This window comes from Lygodium microphyllum, chromosome 5, assembly GCF_053477565.2.
Source record: "Lygodium microphyllum isolate KBCC chromosome 5, Lygodium_microphyllum_v1.1.10, whole genome shotgun sequence".
NCBI classification, from domain to species: domain Eukaryota; kingdom Viridiplantae; phylum Streptophyta; class Polypodiopsida; order Schizaeales; family Lygodiaceae; genus Lygodium; species Lygodium microphyllum.
Window position 1 is genome coordinate 165705607 of NC_141139.1, and position 25467 is coordinate 165731073.

The 25467-nt window shown below is 35.6% G+C and overlaps 1 protein-coding gene across 2 annotated transcripts; it reads right to left on the reverse strand.

The window, feature by feature from the left end:
* Nucleotides 1–8769: 8769 nt before the first annotated feature.
* On the reverse strand, nucleotides 8770–12312 carry LOC148036644 (pentatricopeptide repeat-containing protein At1g06140, mitochondrial-like). Of its 2 annotated transcripts, XR_015690972.1 has the most exons (3): nucleotides 11996–12312; nucleotides 9905–11901; nucleotides 8770–9348 (listed from the first exon to the last, which is right to left on the reverse strand). XR_015690972.1 is itself a non-coding variant. In XM_087678684.1 (2 exons), exons 1-2 carry the CDS (start codon nucleotides 12212–12214, stop codon nucleotides 9964–9966), a joined length of 2157 nt encoding a protein of 718 aa, XP_087534810.1. In that variant the 5' UTR covers nucleotides 12215–12312; the 3' UTR covers nucleotides 9505–9963. The 2 variants fall into 2 exon arrangements, 1 of the variants encoding a protein (XP_087534810.1); XM_087678684.1 differs by lacking the exon at nucleotides 8770–9348 and having other exon boundaries at nucleotides 9505–11901.
* Between the last annotated feature and the right edge of the window lie 13155 nt (nucleotides 12313–25467).

Consider the following 25467-nt stretch of genomic DNA (forward strand, 5'->3'; position numbering starts at 1 on the left):
ACTACATCACGATCTTTTTAGACCAAGGCCTCAACTTCCTACCAAGGAGTTTGTGGATCCCTCTACCCAGGGAGGGGACTCATTGACACACGAGAAAATGAAGATACAATATGATCTAAAAAATGTGAGATTTCTAGCTATTATACATTTTTACGCAACAAAACTTGACCATAGGATGCATTGGATCCCTTTGAGTCCATTTATGAAATCTTGGTAAAAAATGATGTATACCTTGTTTAAAGTTTGACTTTTATGAGGAATCTTGGCAAAAATGATGCATGTAGCTACCTTATCCAAAATTTGGTATCTGGGTAGGAACTTAGACACTAGGACTTCAGAAAAGGCAAGTGTATGCATCTCCTACCTAGATGCCAAGCAACTGCATGTATCATTTTTTGCCAAGATTTCACCAATGGACTCCAAGAAACCCGATGCACCCTACCTTCAAGTTTCATTGTGTTTCAATAACTCTAAATCAGTTACTAATCATGTCGTTTGATTTAATCATGTCATTTAGGATATGCTATATATAGATGTATTTGCATTAAGATAAGGAGGATCTCAACATGCGGATCGACAGAAGGATTCGACTCTAAAGGAGTATATTGGCAACATTGTTGCCAACTTGGTGGTTTTCCACAAAAAGTGGTCACTACGAGAAGAGGAAACAATCATGAAAATTCAGACCCTTTGACATTTTCAAGCAATACCTCCAACATTCAACTTAGAGAAGGTGGTGCTAATGATGAGATTAAAGCTTCTCTATCTATTTAACCAAGCGTGTGGTGGAGCAATGTATGTGCTCACTACATTATGTGAGCTTACAAAAATGTTAGATCCGCTTCTCTTGGAGAAAGAGCTAAAGGAAAAGAGTATCAAATTTTAAGCGAAAAAAAAACTATTTTCATCAAAAGTTGGTCCCTCCTCTCCAGCAATGAAAATGCTAAGGAACAAATAAGAATTCTTATTGGCTATTGGCTCTTTATATTTGTCATTATTATCAAACATTGCATGTATTTCTCTTAATAAATATAATATATTTTTCTTTGTTCCTATAAATAAATATTCCTTGAATAAATGTGTGATTTGTGTAAGTGTGATGATAATGTGTGGGACATCAATGATACATTCACATATGTTAACATAATCTAATTTAATTATGTCAACACATAGTATGTTAACGTAGCTCGTATCTGTACCTATTACTAATTTTGATGCGTGTGTACATTAAACAAAAAATAAGTGTCATGTATTTTACGAACAAAAAAAAAGCTTTACTTAAACTAATTGAATTAAGTACATGTCACATGATACACATACACAAAAATATTACATAGTACACAAAATATTTTGGCTTTTCAAGCATAATGGTCTTATAACACTCATGCCAAAACCTGCCGAGAAGTCTCCTTGTCGTGTGAAAGTCAAATGGTAAAGTTCAGTCTTTAGTTGTGATTATGACGGACTTTACATGGATGGCTGCTAGTTGTGTATAATCAAATAGGTCAATGAGAATCCTTCTACAATTGTGTGCAAGGCCTCCATGGCTGTCTACTAGCATGGCAATGGGCTATCAGCCACTTGTGCTCAAAACATTCCCAACCCTTTCAGACACATGTTTTACAATATTTCTCGAATAACCTTCTAAAGAAAATTTTTGGGATGAGAAGATCATACGCATGTTGGATTCTCCTTATCTCTCAAAGGGAAATAGTCCCTAATGTCCATCTCCTCTTCTTTTGTGGCGCTCTTTGTGGTCAAGGGGGAGTACCTACTGTTGTACTAAAGGAGAATCTATCTCATACTCTAGGCAGGCTATGGTGTCTGGGATCTTTGCCAGGGCAAAACAAGTGGCTTACTTGATGTGTGCCATGCAAGCTCTCAAGGAGGGTGGAATGGAGGGCAGATAGAGGTTAGGGATATGAGAATGGAGGACAGATAGAGGTTAGGGATATGAGAATGGAGAACGTAATAAAAGTAAAATATGATAATAAGAATAAGAATGAACTTTTAACCCATTTAAACTTAAAAACTAGATTAATGTAGCTTCATATGCATGGTCCATCATGTGAAAGTAAATCCATAACCTTTTGTCAGAATGCGACAAAACTTCACATGTGCGCATATCAAGTAACCAAGAGCCCAATTTTTTTTAATAAAAGAAAAAGCCAAGAAACCCCTTATTCAAAGTTTGACGTCTAGAGTCACTTTTCTGACGAAACTTCACACATGTACTCATTGGATGGCTAGGATCTCAATTTTCTTAAACAAAAAAAATGAAAATCTTTTATTTAAAGTATATTTGGAGTCATTTTTCTTACAAAACTTCACAGATACACTTGTTAAGTGACCAAGAGCCAAAAAAAAAAATTTGAAAAAAAAAAAGAGATCTCTTATCTGAAGTTTAACATATTGAGCCACTTTTCTAATGAAACTTCACATATGCACCTATTTGGTGGCCAAGAGCCCTTTTATTTTTTCAAGAAAAATGACTCTAAACGCCATGATTTGAACAAGGAATCTTCTCACTTTTTTTCTTTAAAAAATATATTAAACTTTTGGCCATCTAACAAGTGCACGTGTGAAGTTTCATCACATTCTAATATAGTTTGGTATTTTAAAAATATATTGCACCAAAATTATGGATTGATCAATTATTTAAAAAAAAACATTGTTGTTGCCTATCCTTAAAGACTTCACACCATATACTATGTAAAGGTATCTATAGTAAAGTTTATAATGAAAATGATAAAATTTTACATTTTTTCATATTGAAATTGATAGTGCTAGAAAAAACTACATCAAAGATGCACATTGAAGTTGAGAGTGAAAGACCAGATCAGAAACTTGCTTTATAATTTTAGGGAAGTACATCAATTTTACATTGGGATAGTCACATGTCCAATGCACAAGGAGAACACTATTCCAAAAATAAGTACATTACAAACTATATTCATTCCATTGGAATGAACGCATCCTTTACTGCTTAAAAAGTACTCACAAGTTGAAAGCCCTTGGGAGTTATAGTGATACACTTCGCATGTATCGTACAATGCTAAGCATTAATCATCGTCCACCAAAAAGTCCTCTACAGTACACTAGAGAGCATAAAGACATTCTTTTGTGAAGCGATGGGGTCTATCCTGACCCTATGTCAAAAACCACCTCTTGCTTTATGTGCGGTAGAGGTCTTACATAATCTTACGAGCAAGTCTTAAGAAACTCACCTTCAAAATAACAAGTTCAAAAGAACATTGATACTTCCTAATTTCTCTAAAGGCTATTCTAACTGGCTTTCACTTGCATTTCTAATGGAGATGCTAAGGAGAACCCCTCTCAACGCGGCTTGAGAAAGCAAGGTTAGGTTAAGAAGGCATAGTTCATTCATAGGCTATGAAGTGTCGTTGTCCAAGACTAAATCTAAGCTAGTAGATATTCCATGAAAGTGAATACGATATGGGATTTTGAGGGAAAGTTTCTTTGTAGCTACCTTAGACCTAGCCATCTTTCCTATACAACAAGAGATTTTTAATCTCAATTAATAAGATAAAAAGTGAAACCCTCTTTATAGTGCTTAATTATTAAGACTCATTCACATAGACATACTCTCTTTTTTTCTTAAATAATGAATTGCGTTCATGCTACTGAATACATTCTTTATCTTACTATCTTAGCTATTTTCGAACCCATTTACTACCTTCTCAAAGTCTTATCTCTAGCCACTTGGCATGGTTTTCTTTTACACTTGAGGCATTGTAACATGTTCTTTTAGTAATGCGAAGTGATTCAATCACGTTTGCAACCAATTCATGAATACTTCCATTTTCTCTCTTCCACAAGAGTTGAGCTTCATCTACTACTATAATCCTATACCACCAAGATAGCAATTAGATCATCGGATTGCTACCATTCACCCCTCCACCATGATCAATTTTTCTTGGGTATACACCATACACTATCTAATGTGAATTTTTCATCCCTTATGTAAACCAAACTCTAATACTTTCCTATTCTGCAAGGCCCATGTGTCTCAAGGATATGCTATAAAAATATATTATATGAGTAAAAATATGCTTAATAATTGATATACTTTTTATACTTTTAAAATATTGATTTAATACGCACTATGTAATATATTATAAAACTTTTTTTCCATGCTTACACCATGTTTTCATAGAAGCTATGCACAAATCACAATTTTCTCGCACATCAGTACAATGCTTATCACCCTTTGCCAGTTCTTCTTCGTGTCCTTTCCTTCCACCTTCTTTGTTAAGTAATATAAATATAGATGCTTTACATTTGCACCATTGAAGATTCCACCCATGCATTTTATAATATTCAAGTCTCTTGTAAGATGTCATTCCATCGAGTATTAACCATACCCTTCAACTAAGAGCATCTCACCATGTTCATGATGAAGGGTGATGTTTAAAATACTTGGTATACGTGAAGAATAGCTATAGCACCTCAACTCAAATGTAGTGAGCCACCACACATGGCGCTCTAATTGAACACTAAATTTTCCTAGGTTGCTCATGTTAAATTATAAAGCTCTATTTATCAAAGTTACACTAACTCTTTCAAGCTTTACTTCTTTGACGATCTCACTTTCATCTAATTTTATGACAAACTGTTGTTTACCATTACATTTCTCAACAAATATATTATAATACATTACCATTACTATCTGCATCTTATATAGATCTAAATAATAATTGTTAAGCTCGATAAACTTCACCTCATGCATTTTTTATCCCAATCTTTAGTATTCTCATACCTTCAATATATATGGGATCTTTTATCATCTCCAAAACCGTTGCATTAAGTTATCGTCAAGCCTCTATTAACTTTAAAGGTCTAAAAATAGACATAGTTATATTTTTATTCAGCACATGACAAAACCTAGCCTTCATACCTTGAAAGATTTTTTAGTAAGTCACTATACTAATATCAACCCTATCACAAATGGATTGTGTATTCACAGTAAATAACTTGTCTAGCACAACTTTTAATGTGGACTTAATCACCTTCTCCTTCACAACCTTAAACTTTCGATTGCTCAAAGTGTTTTTTAATATACTCAACTTTAGCAATCTTCTAATGTTGATCCAAGCCCACTCTCATCTAGGTTCACTCTAAGCTTCCTTACATGCTTTGTTACATCGCTTTCACTAGTCGCTATTCACAATTAACTCACTAATTAGCTTCTTTTTTTGTTTACACTTCTACATTAGCTTGCTGTTGATCTTTCTAAAGGTCATCCAATCATGTCTTCATCTCCTCATATAAAATACTAATATCATGGATAATGTTATGTATTGTGACAATCTAATTATTTTATTAAATTATAGTCTTATTCATACCACTTGTATAAGCTATTGTATATGAAGTTGATGTACAACAATCATATCATGATAATTTTTTATGGTTACTTAACAAGTTATAAACACATCGAATACTTAATCATCGAGTCACTTTAGTGTAGCTGAGCAACCCAGTATTGCACTCATACACATACTTCAAAAAATTAACAATTACTAAGAAAATTTGATATTTATTGATTATGGGATCAATTTGGTAAATTTCCCCATCAATCCATAAGTCCATATGTTTCAATCCCATCTGCCTATAACTCTGTAGAACCTAAGGATTGTCATTGGTACACTAGGTTCTTTTAAACAATTGGCCATATTCGACTTGTATCGCAATATATGACTTTTTCTTTTTTATATGCATTTTACTTATCACTTGTGTCCCAGTTTTACAAGTATATGAATTGATTATGTAGAGATACTAATGAGAATATAAGGTTTAGTATTTAGAGAGTTTTATTGAAAAGAAGCCAAATGACACACTTATATATTAATAAAAATAGGACCATTGATACAGTGATAAACTAGAGAAGCACAAGTGGACGCTGAGATAAGACACATAAAGACAATAAAAATAATTGTTTTGGTATCTAAGAAGATAGATTGGAGAGAATGTATAAAAATATAAATAAAAATGGAGAGCCAAGATTAGTTATCTCAAGAAACAAAGTAGAGATACACACAAATGTATCAAGGAAAAGAAGATAACTTAGTGAAATGAGAGACGATAGATAAATAAACATAGATAGATTACATATATAGTGATTATGAATGAGTGATTGTGAGCAAGACAAGTGTAAGTAGTTCTTTGTATTTATGAAGGTTACATAATCACATAAAAGATGTCACAGTAAAGCCATAAGACAAGAAAGAAATTTTTAAAAATGACTCAAATGACAGAGGTATCCAAGAGTTCTCGTATTATACAAAATTCAATTTTACCTTCAAAAACATATTCAAAAAACAAAAAAAAATCGATTGAAAAATTATTCTTGAATAAAAAGAGAAAGAATCTAAGCAAATCCTTTGTGAATAATATAAAAAAGACAAAACAAGATTGCAAAAATAAAGAGAGTAGAGCATTATTTATGAAGGTTACATAATCACATAAAAGATGTCACAGTAGAGCCATAAGACAAGAAAGAAATTTTTAAAAAGGACAAAGGTATCCAAGAGTTCTCATATTATAGAAAATTCAATTTTACCTTCAAAAACATATTCAAAAAACAAAAAATTTAACCAACAAGTTTTTTTAAAACCAAAAGCTAGTATATAAAAAATCCCCAAAATATCTTTTAAAAAACTTTCAAATTTTTATTTCAAAATTTTATTTTTCTCATTTTTTATTAAAACATCAATCACTTTTAATCTACTAATCATTTTACATTAAAAACCAAGCACTACACTCCCGTAACTAACCCTTTCTTGAATATGAAATCTGATTGAAAAATGATTCTTGAATAAAAAGAGAAAGAATCTAAGCAAATCCTTTGTGAATAATATAAAAAAGACAAAACAAGTTTGCAAAAATAAAGAGAGTAGAGCATTATTTTACTATTCTTCTCTCCTCTTTTTCTTATTTAAAAAGGGGAGGGAGGGGGATGAAAAGCCCATTTTTAAGTTCATTTTTCTCGAATAGATGTATTAAAGAGAGTTTGAGAATTAGAGATGTTTGAGATTTTTCCTTTTAGAACTTCAAAGGCACAGGGTTGCTATTCTACGGAACAAAAGCTCCCCCTCCATAGCTAAGTGCAATTAGACACATGATTATCACTTACATTTTCAACACCGCAATATTGGAAGAAAAAGTGTTCAAGTGGATATTACCATGGCGAGTCGTCAAGTAAGGAAAGAATCAAGCAACTTTGCAATTTGGAAATATGGAAGATAAAGTTAAAGTATCAAAGCAATCAAAATGTTTTAAGGAAAGCAAATTATGGATCATACATTAGCTTAGACCAGCACAACTCAAAGCACAGCCAGGTGAAATTGTCAAGGTGAAGATAACTAGAGAGGAGAAAAATTAGGTGGCAAAGTCATCATATAAGGTTTCTTAGGGATGAAGGCAGTCTAATTCATATTTGTGACGGTAGGGGATAAGTCAGCAACCCACTTTACTTGTTTTAGTCATGTAAAAGACAAATAGCAAAACCTGAAAGTACTTGGCATAGTTTTCCTTTCAGATCTCAAATTCAAAACATTATTGCCTCCAGTCTCTACAAGATTTAGACTGATAAACTAGCTTCTTTCACAAGTTCTCATTTCCTGCATGCACCTTTTTGCAGCATTTGCAATCATGTGCCAGCATAAAATGTGTATATGTCATACCTTCCAACACTGACAGAGCCTTATTGTCTGTAATCAGTTCTACACAAGGATACCACAACTAAATAAGACGGTATCTGATAATCAACCTCGGGAGTAATCTCGAGAAAGAACTATGGCAAGGCATGGTGTTATTCAAAGCATTATGAAAATATTGGGCATAGAACTACATTGGAGGGTTCCAAACATTCAAAGGTTATAATTTCAAACCAAGAGGACAAGCTTCAATAGTAGGTGTCCTGTGTCTGGTGATAAAAGGCTTAATAGCTTCATCAAGTCCCGGTCAAGCAAATAAAGCTTCTGAAGTTTAAAATTATGTTTAACTATTAGAATTCTTGATTCCTTATGTCATTGATAAATCAAATAACTGCTATTACTCGAGTTTCAAGATGTAATATGAACTAGCCTTTAGAGTGTAGAGAGATGAGGATGATGATTATGTTTAACTATTAGAATTCTTGATTCCTTCTATCATTGATAAATCAAATAACTGCTATTACTCGAGTTTCAAGATGTAATATGAACTAGCCTTTAGAGTGTAGAGAGATGAGGATGATGAATTGGAAGGATAAGGATCTACGGTAGCAAGTCAAACTAGACCCAATACAATGTATCTAATGTACACTTGTGCCTATTTAAGAGGCAAGCTCATGCAATAGAAGAATGTGGTTTTTCTTTGCTTCTCAAACTTATGGCCTATATTGTCTATAAACCTTCGTGAGTCTCTTTTCTTTTCATTTGGTATCAGAGCGAGGTTCATAGACAACGTAGGTCATAAGTTATGGAGGTTCATAGACAATGTAGGCCGTAAGTTTTAAAAGCAAAGAAAAATCACATTCTTCTATTGCATGAGCTTGCCTCTTAAATAGGCTTAAGAGTATATTGGATACATTGCATTGGGTCCAGTTTGACTTGCCACCTCAGATCCTTATCCTTCCAACTCATCGTCCTAATCCCTCCACACTCTAAAGGCTAGTTCGAAGTATCCAATGTACTCTTGGGCCTATTTAAGAGGCAAGCTTATGCAATAGAAGAATGTGGTTTTTGTTTGCTTCTCAAACTTATGGCCTACATTGTCTATGAACCTCCATGAGTCTCTTTTCTTTTCACTTTTCTCAGATCCACCTAAGGTCTGGTTTAAGGATTGCAGATATGTTAGAGGTTGCGCGTAACTTGAAAAATGCCTGTAAGATTTTCCAGAATATTTGTTCAATATATTCTGGCAATGATAGGTTATCTTGTTACTCTTGCATGGCAGGTTGTTCACTGTTTCACACATGGCTAAGAGTCAGGAGACCTGAAACCTTTACCAAAATGACTAAGAGAGTACAAGGAGCATTAAAGTTGTTGAAGCTTGTCTTTATGCATTTACCACATGGGGTCAGACAATTGCCGCAAGCGTACAATATACAAAGAACAATTGAGTAAAATATGTCCTCTGCTTTAAAGGGCTACTGTGCAGGCATGGTTTTGCTATAACTGTAGGATTTGTAGCACAGAATGAATTTAGGCTTGGTTCTTACCCATAGGCTGGTGTATCGGTCTGCAACTGCTAGCTTCTTTAAGGCTGCTGCTGTACACCAGCATGTGCAATGTTTTTGTGCTTTGCCACTAGAAGTTTAGCAGGTCTCTGTTGTAGGGCAGCCTCCTATCAAAAGTATTGGGGAAAGCCGGTTAAATTGCAGCAGACTTGTTGAATATGTTGTGCATATAAAGGTATTTTCCTTAAACCAAAATCATTGACAAATATTACGGGTTTATGCTTGCCATTTTCTTCTGTTAATGCTATATGACCTGTAGATACTAATCAAATGCTTTTTGTATCTTAGGGAGGTATAAAGAAGTCAACTTATGGTAAGCTGTGCCTCCATTACCCAGCAACATACACATGGAAGTAGCTGCATTTTTAAAAAGCAGGTATTTGCACAGATGCTAGAGGACTTGGATTTCTATTTTTTTCACCCTTTCTGTGACTGACTTCTTTAACTGGTTGGTTTATCCAGGTTTTCTGAAGGTCACAGATGATGCACTGACTTTCTGATTATTGATACTGTCTATGTTAGTAATGTAGCTTTTATGCATGTCAGTGCTGTTTTTGTCTAGTCATGTAATGTGAGTCATACTAGCTCACGTGTCTGACTTGTGCAGTTGGGTCAAACAAATGTTTCAACAGAAAGGTTTCCACTACAAGTAAGATATATCACCTGGTTTCCAACCGCATTATATAATAGCTCAATTGGCATTACACCAATTAGTGTCATCACTATTCGAGTGCTTGCTTTCTGACTCTTAAAGCTTTTACCTTTTCTGCATCGTCTTGCATGCCTGCATCTGCATATATATTACTCATACAAACATAAGCTGCAGAAGACTTCGAATCCAGCTGCACCACATGTTCAAAAGCCAGTCTTCCTATTTTAACATTACCCCATTTCTGGCAAGCACTCAACAAAGTCTGCCAGACCAACACATCAGCAGGAGAAGGCGTCTCTTTGATCACAGCTAAAGCCTTGTCCAGGTGCCCTGCACGTGCAAGGAGATCAACCATGCAAGTATGATGCTCCAAAGCTGGAGTGATACCATAAATGCTGCTCATGGTTTTAAAGTGCATCTCGCCCATATCCAATAGACCAGCATGATTGCATGAATTGAGCACAATGGTGAATGTAGCCAAATCTGGTTTTATACCTTTCCCCATCATTTTATCAAAAGAGTTGGATACGTCTTCAGTCTTTCCAAGTAATGCATACCCTGCAAGTAGTGTATTCCACAAGACTACATTTTTAACTGGGAGACTGTCAAACACTTCCTGCGCCTTTGGAAGCAGACCGCATTTGGCATACATATCCACAAGTGCAATGCCAATGACAGGATCCTTTTCCAGCAACCCTTCTTTGGCAATCTCTGCATGTAATTCTTTGCCCTTTTGTGATGCTCCTATGCTGGCACAGGCTTTCAATACACTTGCATAGGTGACTGCATTTGGAGAGAGGCCCTTGAGCACCATCTGTTCAAAGCAATTTAGTGCTTGCTCAGCAAGTCCGTGTAGGGTATATCCTGCAATCAGTGAGCTCCATGAGACAAGATTCTGAACAGGAAGCTTGTCAAATACATCCAGTGCTTTTGACAGCAAACCACACTTTGCATACATATCGAGCAGTGCAGTACCAAGGACTATATCTTGTTCCAATAATCCTTCTTTGTTAATCCGAGCATGAATTTTTTGGCCCTCGTCTGGAGCTCTTATGCTGCCACAGGCTTTCAAGATGCAAGCATAGGTGACTGCATCTGGACATATTCCCTCCAGTTGCATCCGTTCAAAACAGGTCAGAGCTTGCTTGCCAAACCCATATTGGGCATAACCTGCTATCAACGCACCCCATGAGACCACATCCCGAACTGGAAGCTCATCAAACACTTCTTGTGCTTTATCAAGGAAGCCACATTTTGCATACATATCTACCAATGCATTGCCAACAAGAACATTTTGTTTCAACAATCCCGTTCTGGCAATTTCAGCATGTATTTCTTGGCCTTTGTCTGTGGCTCCTGCAGTACCACATGCTTTCAAGGCACACACATATGTAACCGCAGTTGGAGAGATGCCCTCAAGCTTCATTCGCTCAAAACACTGCAGTACTTTGTTGCCATGTCCATGCTGGCAATAACCTGAGATTAGCGCATTCCATGAAACTACATTTCGACTTGGAAGCTTGTCACATAAATCTTGAGCTTTTGCAAGTGCACCACACTTGGCATACATGCTGACTAAGGTGTTGCCAACGAAAGCATTGTCTTTAAGCAATCCCATTTTGACAATATCAGCATGTATCCTGCTACCTGTGCGCAGATCTTTTCGCTTGGTGCAAGCCTTCAGCACAGCCACAAGAGTGTGAGGCTGGTAACTAATTTCCTGCGGACTCTTATGGTTGCAGTCACCGACAACCTCTTGCTCCCATCCCCCTTGAGTTTTGTTGTGGAAATGCATTCCCATCCTCCATCTTTCCTCGTCATTGTCCTCCCCATGATAATCATCATTTTTTCCTCCGTCTTGTCCATCCTCTTCCTCTTCCTCTTCACCTGCGGATCTATTAAGTTGATGCAACCTTCTTCTGGTTAACTCTACCTGAATCAAGCATGGATTAGACCGGTCATCCATCCAAAGAGACTCCTTGGTGAGGTTGAAAGATTGTATCCTGGTCTGCGCTGCACAAACAGATACACAGGTGCACTCACATGAGACCGATATCGAACATAATGATGAAGAAGCGATCTTTTAGCAGTGCTTGCCCTACTTTGCAACTGTAGAAACAATCCTTGGATGGGCAATCCTGGTGTAAGGGGATGATTCTTGTGTTCAACGATGATTGATCTGATGCAGAGCTGCGCTTCTTCTTCCGCTTTCTGGTCGCAGAAGTCATTGTTTGGAGGCCGCACAAAGACGAAGCAGGCGATACGACGAAGGACGAACCATCACATACGCAGCAGCACGACCATGATGACGAGCCGGGCATAGTGGGGTGCAGGCATGTGTTCTGCAAGTGTGCTGGGATAAGTAGATATCATTTCCCTTAATTACGATTAGGAGTTTCCTCTCTAGATTCTCGTGAGCTATGTTGGTTCGTTGAAGGTTTGTTATTATTCGCATAATCAAGTATACTAAAGTATTAACAATTACAATATGTATATTATAATTATCATTAATATAAATAATTATATATATTACATAATATGTATATGTAATAAGTTATTTGTTAATTATTATATACATATATATTATATATTTGTATTAAAATTAATTAATGATCAATAATTAATAACTAATTCATAATCAATTATATAAATATACTAATAACTATAATTAATACTTATATTATAAAATTTAACATATAATTATATTATATATACTATTTTTATTATTTATGATTATATATTATATGTTTATATATATATTACATATTGATTATTATATATATATATTAATATTATATCTATCTAACAATCTAGAAACCCTTATAGATAAGCATAAGACTAGCTCAATAATGGGAGCCTCTGGTTGTCCCACTTGTCTATACTTTAAAACTAAGGCTATCCACCTACCTATGGCACTCCCATCGCAACATTAATTAGTTGCCCAAGCCCTACATCATGTGAAATAGGCCATACATATTACTCATGTGGCAATTGTACATCCTCTTAAAATACAACCCTACATATCTCAATTGTTTTAATGGGCTACCCATACATCTTATCCTCATTAAAAATGGCATCATGGATGCTTATTCCCTTCTTAGACTCAAGGCCCCACAGTGATATCAAGTTTCTCCCAACTCTCCATATCCAAGAAAGATACATTTCTTGTACTTAGGATGAAGCTTACTCCACATGTTCCTAGGTATATGCAAAAGTGCATCATAGCCAAAGACACACAAGTGATCATAAATAGGCCTCTTCCTAGACCACAACTCCTCTTGAATTTTTTTCATCCAATTGCTTGCTAGGAAACCTGTTGATCAAATGTATAGTTGTCTTTATAGCTTTAGGCCAAAACCCATTAGTGAGACCAACATTAGAGCTCGCTCTCTCTCTCTCTCTCTCTCTCTCTCTCTCTCTCTCTCTCTCTCTCTCTCATAATCAAGTGGTTATCCTAGTAATAAGATACTTATTTTATTAGCCCATTCATCCAAATTTCAAAAGTTATACTAAATGATTAGGTGAAATGTAGGAGTTGAACTCGAGACCTTCAAGCCACTACACATTTAACTTTACCAATTAAACTACACTCATTTACACATGCACTCTCTCTCTCTCTCTCTCTCTCAGCCATATGTTTTCCCACCACCACTCTTTCCAAAGCTACCAATAATTTTATGCCATCACCATCACCCACTCCTGCACAATCACCTCAACTCCTATGCATTCCTACCATTTTTACAAGTGCAGCTATGTGACATTTTGTAATTATCTTTTTTGTTATTTTTTGGTTTAAAAAATAAGCGTACACCCAAAATTGAAGAAAAGCTTTTTAAGAAAAGCTTAAACATTTGAAAGCTTTTAGGCTTTTCAAGTTTGTAAATTACAAAAGCTTTAAAATCCTTAAAGGAAAGCTTTGAACATTGAGAAGCCTTAAGCCTATATAAATAGGGGAGAGTTAAGTAGTATGGGCCATTCTCTTCATTACAGAATTCATCTCTTATTTGAGGAGAGAGGGTCATACACAAGTGTGTGGAGACGCATACATCAGTTCCTCAGTCATCACGTTTACAAGACAAAATGTTAGATTCAAATATTCGTAATTCGTTCTTTTTAGGATTAGTTTAAACAACTTTCTCCTTCGTCCTTTTTAGTTTATTAAGGTTAGATTGAAATCTTCGTCATTCGTTCTTTTTAGGATTAGTTTAAACAATTTTCTCCTTCGTTTTTTTAGTTTATTATAATTAGTCAACGTCATTAGTTAATCTTCGTCCATCCTTAGAATAATTAGTTTTGTAAAGATTAGTTTACTATAATTAGTTAATATGATTAGTTTATTATAATTAGTCAACATGATTATTTATTTAGTTTTCCTCCTTCCTTAGAATAGTTAGTTTTGTCATAGTTCAAACAACTAGTTTTAATGTTTACACTAGATTTTGTCAACTTAGTTAAAACTATTAGTTCTAACGATTAAATTATATTATTATACTTAGTAAATATATTGGTTACTACTAAATTAAGTGCTATTACTAGTATTAGTTAATTAGCTAGACTTATTAATAGCATTACTATTAGTTTATTATCAATGTTAGATAGTTGGACTTATTAGTAGTACTAGTAGTGTTAGTAGTTAGACTTGTTAGTACTATTAGTACTATGTAATTAGTTAGACTTAGTCAAAGTAGGTGCCAAGTTTTGAAATCAATTAATTGATCATGAGGAATCACAATTTGTCATTGCAAATGGTAACAACCTGGCTATGCTGAGTCCTAGCAAAGCAAACTCTGAGCGCTATTGTTAATAGCTAGCATGCCATGATAGACTCACCATAGCTACAACTTATTATCACTACAACAAAGCCATCACTAGGTTCAGCACCACTACCAAAGCGGAGTTGGATGGATTCAATACTTGCACATGGAAAGTCAAAGCAATGGTTTGATGACTTGGGCAAGCTAAGATGCAACATAGGGCTTGCAAAATACGAGTTGACTCAAAGCGAGACGAAGCTAGTGAATCGCTTGGGTGCTAGCGAGGTGCTAAGGGATTGCTAGTTTGACTTATGTAATATTAGTAATAGTTAATTAGATAGACTTATGTAGTATTAGTAATAGATAAATAGATACACTTATGTAGTATTTATACTAGTTAATAGTTAAATAGTAGTTGTAGTATTAGTAATTAGACTTATTAGTAATATTAATAATTATAATATAATTATTTAATCAATTACACTTTTGTAATATCAGTAGTATTTGCAAAGCGAAGCTAACGAATCACTTGGATGTTAGCGGAGGTACTGAGGGACTGCTAGTTCGACTTATGTGGTATTAGTAATAGTTAATTAGATAGACTTTTAATAGTTAATTAGTAGTTCTAGTATTAGTAATTAAACTTATTAGTAATATTAGTAGTACTTAATTAGGTAGACTTAATAGTAATTTTAATAGTTCTAGTATAATCAGTAAATTAGATACACTTTTGTAATATCAATAGCATTTGTAATAGTTAGTATGTAATTAATAGTTGCAGTATTAGTAGATAGACTTATGTTAGTTAATAAATAAATAGTAATGAAATGCAAATGAAAGAAAACGATCTTTTGAAAACGTATGGTGAAAACGAAAGTGTAACGAACTTTCGAATGTATTGAAAAAAACGAAAACGTAAAACTTCAATAAAATAGATATTTTGAATAGATGGGGGAATGGCACATTCTCCCATAATTATTTAATTATGAAGAGATTTGTGCCAACTCTTTGGCATGCTATATAGCATGTTTTCTCATTTCATTTAGTTTTTTTAAATTTTTTCAAGTACTATTATTGTTTATTTATTTATTTATTTTATTTTATTAGAATTACTGTTAAGAAGAAAAAAATCATCATCCTTGTACATCAAAAAAATAAACTATCCTTTCAAAAATAAAATAAAATAATGAAGTATAACATGTTTTTCCATAAACAAGTGTATTGTAGTTTTATGATAAAAACATATTGTTATCATCAGCATCAATGGACGCTAAGAAGAAACAAAGTCAGAAGGCATCCTTCAGGACTTCTAGAAAGAGGAAAACTATGGCTTTAAAAAAAAACACACTAAAACTGTTTGCTACAACTTGGTACGTCATAGAAAAATTTGAATCATCTTAGGTGACAATATGTAAAAGCATCATTGGAAGACTAACAATGTGCACATCATGTGGTATAGTCACAATGCAACATCATGTTGTCAACTCACAAAAGAATGAGAGAAACAAATACATGGTGTCACTCTTACCAGACTACACAAAACGAACTCTATATGCAAAGTCGTTACAGCTTCAACTATTGAACATCATTGATACATCCATCTCAGTCTACAAACAACAAGAGTGATTGCAAACGGAACCTTGGACCATCAATCTATTCTCCATAACCCTCTAGTCTCTTGGAATGATGGATCACTTTCGTAACCATCTACTAGAATTGACTTGACTACATTCAATATTGTGGATGTGTTTGCTTTCAACATGCTACATAATCTATTGATCTAGAAGTACATGGCTATAGTAGAACATCCACATCCAAGGATAGGGCTTTGCATCCTCAACAAGCAATCCATCGAAAGGATTATAGGGCTCCATCGTGAAAGCTCTCCATTCAACCCAATGCTCCAAGCAAATCACAAGAATGAAAAATGTTACAGTTTGCTCGAAAATGTAGTCGAGCCAAGTCGATGACAAGCATTCCAAAGAGCTGATCAACATGAGTTCACATGCATCATATTATAGAATAATAACCATCTCGTTGAAAGAACAGCAACGTTCAAGATGGACGGCTTGCCCTGCAAGAACCTCCCCTTACTGCCTAGATATCACCTTGGAAAATGCAGTGTCTCCGTTCTTATTCCCACTTGGCCATGGCGCCTATGATGGCAACATTTACCTTAGCGAATACATAAAGATGCAAGCTTCAACCATGTTCTCTGTGTACACCTTACACAAGCCTTATATTCTAATTCTATACTAGCTCATGATTGTGAACAATACAGGCACGACTTGCGTACAAAGGGACATCAACAACTACAAGTACGCAAACAAGCATAGTTCCAATGAAGAGGTTGTCAAGCACATCCTCCGATACATTATTCTCACCTCAATATCGAGATTCCCATCTTGGCACTGGCATAACTTGAAGGACCTTCTCACAATGGTCAACACATGGGAAATGCCTCATTTCTTCCTCACATTCACTACAGACGAGGTCACCAGTACAAGGTGGGATGAGATAAATAAGTTGGAATGCACACTCTCCAAACCTCAGTTCGACATGCATACGACTTGCCATTCCTATAGTTCCTACAAGTGATTAGGCCTCGTTATCCAACAAAGCAAGAGATACATGAATGCTTACGTCAGTGCACGATCGACGAGAAGGACATCTTAGATTTCGTTGACCAAAAAATAACAATCATATACACACACAAGGAAAATGTTCGCAAGTACAAGAAGTAGATTCTACACAAGGAAAATGTTCGCAAGTACAATAAGTAGATTCTACACAAATACTACACAACTGAACAGATCCTAACTGTCAATGTTCAAACGAATGCGAGCCAACATTGCAGACCTAGCTACATGACAAGAACTTCCACAAGATAGCAATCGGGGTGACAACACCATGTTTGTACACTACTGTAGGCGATGGGTGCCCATCATTATCACTTCATTCTTTATTCTTTCAGTGACATTTGAATAAAGGGAAGGCCGGTCACACATTGTGATAGTTGGAGTTCCCAAATTGTGTGTGTGTGTCTCTCTCTCTTGCTCTTTCTCCTTTCACCATAGCTCTTGCTCCCACTCGTGCTTCCACTTCAGGGTGGCTCACCTCCCTTCAAAATGCTATATGATTCAAAGTGATTAAATCACTCCCAAGAACCAACCTTTGGATGAATTATACAAAGGGTTGATAAACTTTTTTCCATTGTGGATAAAGACTTGATCATGTAAACCTAAAATGTATCCATCATTATCTAAGAAAGCTGTGAAAGGCCAACTTTTCCAAGAAATTGAGAACCTATCACTTATTGATGATGCATAATCTCATAGCATAATTTTTCTTTGCCTTTTATCTCCATTGTAAGCATGACCAAGTAACATACCCACAACACCTTTCACAAACATATTCTAATACAAAGTGACTCTATTCCATTGCTCTTTGACAAACAAAGAATCAAATTTATTGCAGGTTAGTTGAACCAAAACCACTAACTTAGGTAAGCACTTAATCAAGGGATTTGCTATTAGGACTCTCGCATAATGTGCATTCACATTGTTATGAAAGGCATCTGTAATAGCATTGTATCCTTCCTCACCATTGCCAACAAGCATGACAAAGTAAAAAATGCAAACATGATCTAGCTTTCTACCACAAAATCCCACCAAACATCCTTTGGTACCCACCAAATCATCCTTTTTACCACAATCTCATCTTCTGCAATGATGAGTGGTATACTTCCCATATGAAGCCCATTCTTTGTCATGTGATGAGTATAGATTTTTGCCACATGCTTGAATATGTCGTCTCTGAGGCCTATGCGATAGCAAAGAGTTTTCATGTGGTTCTATTTATAGTTGACAAATGTGGATCCTCAAGATTCAAAGAGAGAAGGATGTGCAATCATGTACCTCCCCAATTCTCATAGACATTCTTTGTTGACTCAAAATACCTCTTACTTACACGTGTCCTTCCAATATTTTGGGAGATGTCAATAAGAAATCCATAATGCTTTATTGCTTTTAAATAAGCTGACCTTGTGGGCATTTATAATGTCATGGAAAAACATTTTCACATCTCCTCCATTCTCTTTGAATCAAGTGCGATATAAGTTCGCCTCGATTTAGATGCTCTGCACAAAGTAGATCGTCTAAACGCTAGAAGGTTGTAGCATGACTTGACCATTAGAAACCCAAGAGGATTTAGGTGGTCGATCCTAGCAAGGTTGGCCGATATGCTTCATTGCGGAGTAGACACGGGATTTGCTATCTGATAAACCCTGTGACATTCCGTGGGAGTGCGAGGCAACGATTTTTAGATCAGATTCCCAATGGACTACTAAAATGTGTTGTGACCCATGCACATTACAACTACATTTATTTTAGCCTTTGCACATTTGCATGCCCAATACATTTATGTCATATTTCAATGTCTGCAACCACTCCTTTTCCTTTAGCATACATAGCAATATTCATTGTAGGAATTCCAACATCTAAAGTGAACATGCAACCAACTCTACTTTCTTTTGCGACTAACCTGTACTTATCATTAAAGTCTTCTACAAAACAACCTTTTGCATTAAATTGAACCTGCAATCCTTGCTCTACCATTTGGTCAACAAACAGTGAGTTCTTTGTGATTTATGATACATGTAATACATCTGTCAGACTCTTTGTCTGTTTGTCATGCAAGGACAAGGGAACCTTTCCAATGTGTGAAATTGGGTGGCATGAGTCATTACCCGTCTCTGCACATAACTTGGATTTTGTAAATCCTACATCTCTCCAAACCATTCAATATGGCTGGTCATATGATTAGATACACTTGAATCGACATACCATACATCATTATGTGTCCCCTTTCTCATAACAACATTCATCGTATATTGCATAACAAACAAATGCTCATTTTTTTCTTCATTTTATCGTAATTTGATGCATAGTTTCATTGCTACAATTTACTACTGCGGACATCATTCTTCTTAGCACAAAATGGGCTGCAAAATGACTTGGTTTGCCACAACAATGGCAAACAATAATAGAATTTCCAGAACCTCTATTCTACCATGCACCTCTTCCTCTAGAGCTCTCCATTCCTCTAAAGTTTCCACAGCCTCCTAAAACCTGTATTTCACCAAATTGCTGATTAACATGTTTTTCTGGTTATTTACCAGCATGTCCCATACCACAACCTCTTGAAGACAATCTACCATGTCCCATTCTTGAACTTGAGTAAAATGCTTGGACCTGTTCAACATTTCTTTTAGATGAGTCACCTTGCATATTGATCTCTTCAATAATCATGAGAGAGACCAGCTCATCAAAATCTAGAAATGGCTTTCGTACATATATAGAAGTGACAAATGATTTCCAAGATTTCTCATTATTAAGGCCACCCAAACTAGATGAAACTAAAGCATCAATCACCGCTAAAGCATTTGCAATGATCCTCACCTTCAAAACATACTCATTGACAGACATTTTCCCTTTCTTCAATGTATTCGACTCTTGCTTGAGTTGAATCTTTCGAGCCTTTGTATTTACTGAAAACATGTTCTCAAAAATTGTTAGGCTGCATGTGAAGTTTCTGTATTCTTGATATGTCCTAGCATAGTATTATCAATGAGACTATAGATAGCCAATACATTATCTTTTTGTATTTTGCATTCCATTCTTTCCATGCCTTTAATTCATTTGGAGTCACAGGTATACTCAGCTTCGGCTCCTTTTCTTCACCTGTAATGAACTCATAAAGGCCCTTTTGAATAAGGAATCTCGTCACACGGAACTTCCATGAAGGGTAGTTGTTCTTGTCCAGCTTCTCAATGATGGGATTTCCACTATTCTCTGCCATACTCATAAAAATGATATAGAAGAGCAAGCAAGTCTTCTGCAACCTTCCACAACAAATGCACAACAATACACCAAGCAACCTTTTTCACCGATTGCTCAACAATACATGTAATCTATAAGTTGTTTGTAGATAAAACTTATGCTTGCTTCCTAAAGATTTGAAATCTGCAACATGTGCATCCACTTTCGATCGATACAATCGAAATTATAATATACCTTGAAACTACTGCCCTTAACCTTGCGGCTCTAAAATGGGGCCCGAAACAGCCTAAGATGCCCAAAAAAGCAACAGTAATCCCTAAAGGGCTTGTCTGTAGAATATATAGTGCTTTGATCATACACCAAATCTCACAGCAATATGAGATTTTCACTTTGCCATGCTTCTTGTGCCTCCATACGCACTATCCAAGAGAGAGTATGCGAGAATGGGAGAGCTTCTTACCTATTGCTTTCTTGCTTGAATCCTTGTTTGAATCCTTGCTTCTTCTCCTTCACTTTAGCCTTCAAAACCAACCTCTCTCAGTGGTGCTACTTTGATACTATGTCAAGAATCGTGTGGAGGGGGGACTTGCTTGAGCTGCTACACCAAAAACACACTGTGTACACAAGAGGAAGCTCACTCAAGCACACAAGAAGAGAGATGGAGACCAAAACGTTTTCTTGCTAGTTTCTTATTATTCTTTCACACACAATACAGTGTACACAAAGTATAGATAAGATACAACATAAAGGAAAGTGGCGTACTAAGTCAAGCAATGAATGTCTAACTATATTAATCGATTTGCACTATATCTATGCCAGCTATAGGTAGGTGTAACAAACTAAATATAATAAGTGATAAGTCAATGGCCATGTGAGGATCATAATGACCACTGACATCCTAAGTGTAGACATGTAGACCCATCTAGCTAGGTAGTCCATCATCAATGCCTGCATGTGTTGAGCTTGCCATCTCAACATACAATAGGTACAATAGAGTTTCTCAAGACCCATCGACATCAGTGGCCCCCCATGCCCATTATGATATCTTTAACATCAATTTCCCTAAGCACTTACTCCCTCTTCAAGCTAACCTAGCATGTTCTAAGTCTCTTACTCTCACCACCTTACCATCCATATCTCTTTTATTGCAATATTCCAACCACCCTTGCTGATTCCCTCATCAGATATCTTAGAGCCTTCCACCAATAGCAACACCATATGTTTAGAAAAACTTCCATGGGACTAGTACACTCATCTAGGAAGGGGGATAAATGTTAATTGCAAGAAGAAGCTAAAGAAAAGAAGCTTTTAATTTTTTTATCAAAGAGAAATTTTTTAACACTCTCATGCCATTATTTTTATGAGAGTTTGTACAATTTCATTTAACAAGTAGTATCTCGATCACAACTTGTGTTAGATTTACTTTTCTCATCAAGAGTAAGGTTTTAGTCCATGTAAAAAGAGCCATGACTGGTTGGAAGGATCACAAAAGAGGCAAGATACCTAGGGGGATGGGAAAATCCTAACCCTATTTTTCATGTATTTAAAGAATGAGAAAGAATAGAATAGGCTATTTGTGTGTATGCAAATTTCTTGTACTATTCAAAGAGAGGGGAAGAGGCAAACAAAAATGGGAGCCATGAATAGAGCAGCATACTCTCTTTTCTTCAATTCATTGTGTAACACACAAAAGATACTCAGTCTAATTCATATATATAGTGTATAAAAGTAGCTCACTATGACTGACCAAACACCTCTAACATGAGTTAAATCTGACAGACTCATTATTACGGCACACAAGATAGTGACAACTAGCTATAACTGTACAATTAAGCCAATGTAGATACCAAGCTTAAATCTACACACTTCCCCTCAAGCTCAAGTCAACTGCTATACTCCAAGTACCTCTCTGAAGTGAACATACTTACCTCTATCAAATGATTTGGTAAAGATGTCAGATGTTTGGTCTTCAATCTTCACATGAAGCAAACCTATCTTTCATGCAAGTGTCATTTCCCTGATGAACTGATAATGAACTTCTATGTGCTTTAATCTAGCATGGTAGAGTGGGTTGCTAGCCAACAACACACTACTCATGTTATCATAATGCAATGTGACCTTCCTATCCATTTGTATATCCAAGTCATGTAACAATTTTAAGAGCCAAACTACTTCACATGTAGTTAAGGCTGGAGCTATATACTCTGCCTCTATGCTAAGAGAGCAACTATAGGCTGATTTTCACTGCTTTAGTCAACCATACTACTTCCAAGACTAAAAGCATAACCACTGGTTGATCGTCTGTCATATGCACAACCAACCCAATCAACATCTGTATAACTTGCCAACTCAAGTGGCTTTTTGAACTCATAAAATAGCCCATAATCAATAGTACCCTTCATATACCACATAATCCTCTTGATAACTAAATCTAAGTGAGGTTTTCATGGCTTCTACATAAATTGACTAATCAACCCCACTAAATAAATGAGGTCAGTATGAGTAATGGTAAGATAGATCAGGCTGCACACCATCTTTCTATACATTGTAACATTCTCTATCTCACTACCAACATCAAATCCAAGCTTTACATTCTAATCTAACAATGTTTCCATATGCGCTTACAATCCATCATTCCATACTTGATCAACATATCTTATGCATACTATTTTTGTAGCAGCCAAATTCCTTGAGGTGTAGTCACTACCTTAATGCCAAGAAAATATTTCAGCTCTCCCAAGTCTTTCACTTTGAACTTTGCCTGTAACATGGATTTAATTTTAGCAATACCATGGTCATCATCTCTAGTAATGTTCAAGTCATCTACATAAATGACCAAGATTGCACACCTGTCTTTGTCTGATTAGTGAATAGACTTAGATATGTATCTTCCAACCTAAAACCAACTGACTATAAATACAAACTATTGTTAGTATTCCATGCTCTCGATATCTGTTTTAACCCATAAACTGCCTTTTTTAGCCTACAATATGATTCAGGTAATTAGGATGTATATAACCCTAAGGCTATTCCATATACACTTCCTCAATCAAATCTTCATTCAAAATGCACTTTTGACATCCATTTGCCAAAGCTTTCATCCCTTAGATGCTGCCTAAGCAATGGCAGTTCTCATGGTTCCCATTTTTGCAACCAGGCCTGAAAGTCTCCTTATAATGAAGACCATATTGTTGTGCATTACATTTAGCGACCAACCATGCTTTGTGTCTCTCTAGAGATCCATTTGCTTTGCATTTCACTTTGTAAACCCATTTATAGCCAATGAGTATTTTGCCTTCAAGAAATCTAACCAAATCCCAAGTGTCATTTTCAGCCAATGTCACATATTCCTCATCCATGGCTATACACTAGTTCTCATCACCAACAATTGCTCCATTGAACTTTGTAGGCTCCTTGTGACCCATCACTTTAGTCATGTAAGGGAAGTGTTTGGCTAAATACCCAATGTAAGTCAGCCTATCAACATGCTTTCTGACTCTCGCTGACCTTGTTTACTTATGGTGCACTATGTGATTTCCTCTCATGAGGTGGTACATACCTACTTTGCCTAACTCCAATCATTGTAACAGATGGTATACCTACTTCACCTTCCTTTTTTCTTTATCTAATCTTCAAACACCTTCCCCCTACTTTTATCTAATCTCCCCCCCATTTCTATATCCATGTTAGTGGACATAGAACCATGATTGTGCAAGTGACCTGTCCATGGATTAGCAATAGAGAATGTGTCTCCTATAGGCCCATTAATAGTGGTGCTATCCATAGTACAAATTTTAGCATCAATATCATCTATTGATCCACCAAAAACAACCACAATTGGACCACCATACCATGACGCAAGCTCATCAAACACTATATTCTTGCTAACCGATGTCTCGCGGTACTAAGATTGTAGCATTTGTAGGATTTTCTATCCTATGCATAACCAATAAAGACACAATTAGTAGCCTTCGTATCTAACTTCTTCCTCTTCTCATCCATTACACATACATAAGCAAAACATCTAAAGACTTAAAGATGGTTGATATTTGACTTGTGTCCATATAGTTTTTCATATGGTGTAAGATCATGAATACCAGTTGTAGGAGTTCTGTTTAAGACATAACTACAATTACAACTTCTTTAGTTCAATAATAGTTTGGTAAATTCTTCTCATTTAGCATGGTTTTTGTAGCTTCCATAAGCACCCTATTTTTCTCTCTGTCACACTATTTTATTGTGATGTATAACTACAAACTGCCTTTTAATGCCATACTCAGTCAAGTACAAGTCAAATTCATGAGAGACGTACTCACCATCTCCATCAAATCTCAAGCATGAGATATAATATCCAAACTCTTTTTAATCATGTGTTTTAAAGTCCTTGAAAACATCTAACACTTCATCCTTGTGCTTCAAAATACACAATAAACAAGACATAATATCTTGCAACACTAAACTTGGATGCATTATACATCGAGCCCCAAACATTTGAATGCACCAACTGTAATGATCTACTACTATTTTTGACATTTTTGATAAAGAAAATATTGCTTACTTCCCAAAATAGCAAGTGAAGCATGCATGTCCTAACTCTATATACTTGAATTTTAGCAAATCAAGTATAGTCTCCTTCTACTGTATGGTTTTCAGGCATTGTAATGTTTACATGTCCAATGCACTTATGACAAATTTCCACATCTCTAGCTGATCCAATATTATGAGCAAACATGGCTATCTTTAACTTAGGAATAGTATCATCCAAGGTTAATATCATGCCATCCCTTTGGCCTTTAGCAATTAGCTTGCAATCATTTCCATACTCTTCAATAAAATAGCCATCTCTATTAAATTTAACTTATAGATTCTAATCTATCATTTGTCCAATAGATAATAAATTTTTAGTGATAAAGGGTACATGCAACACATCATATAAACTCTTTGTCTTCCCATCATACATGACTAGCAGTACAATACCTA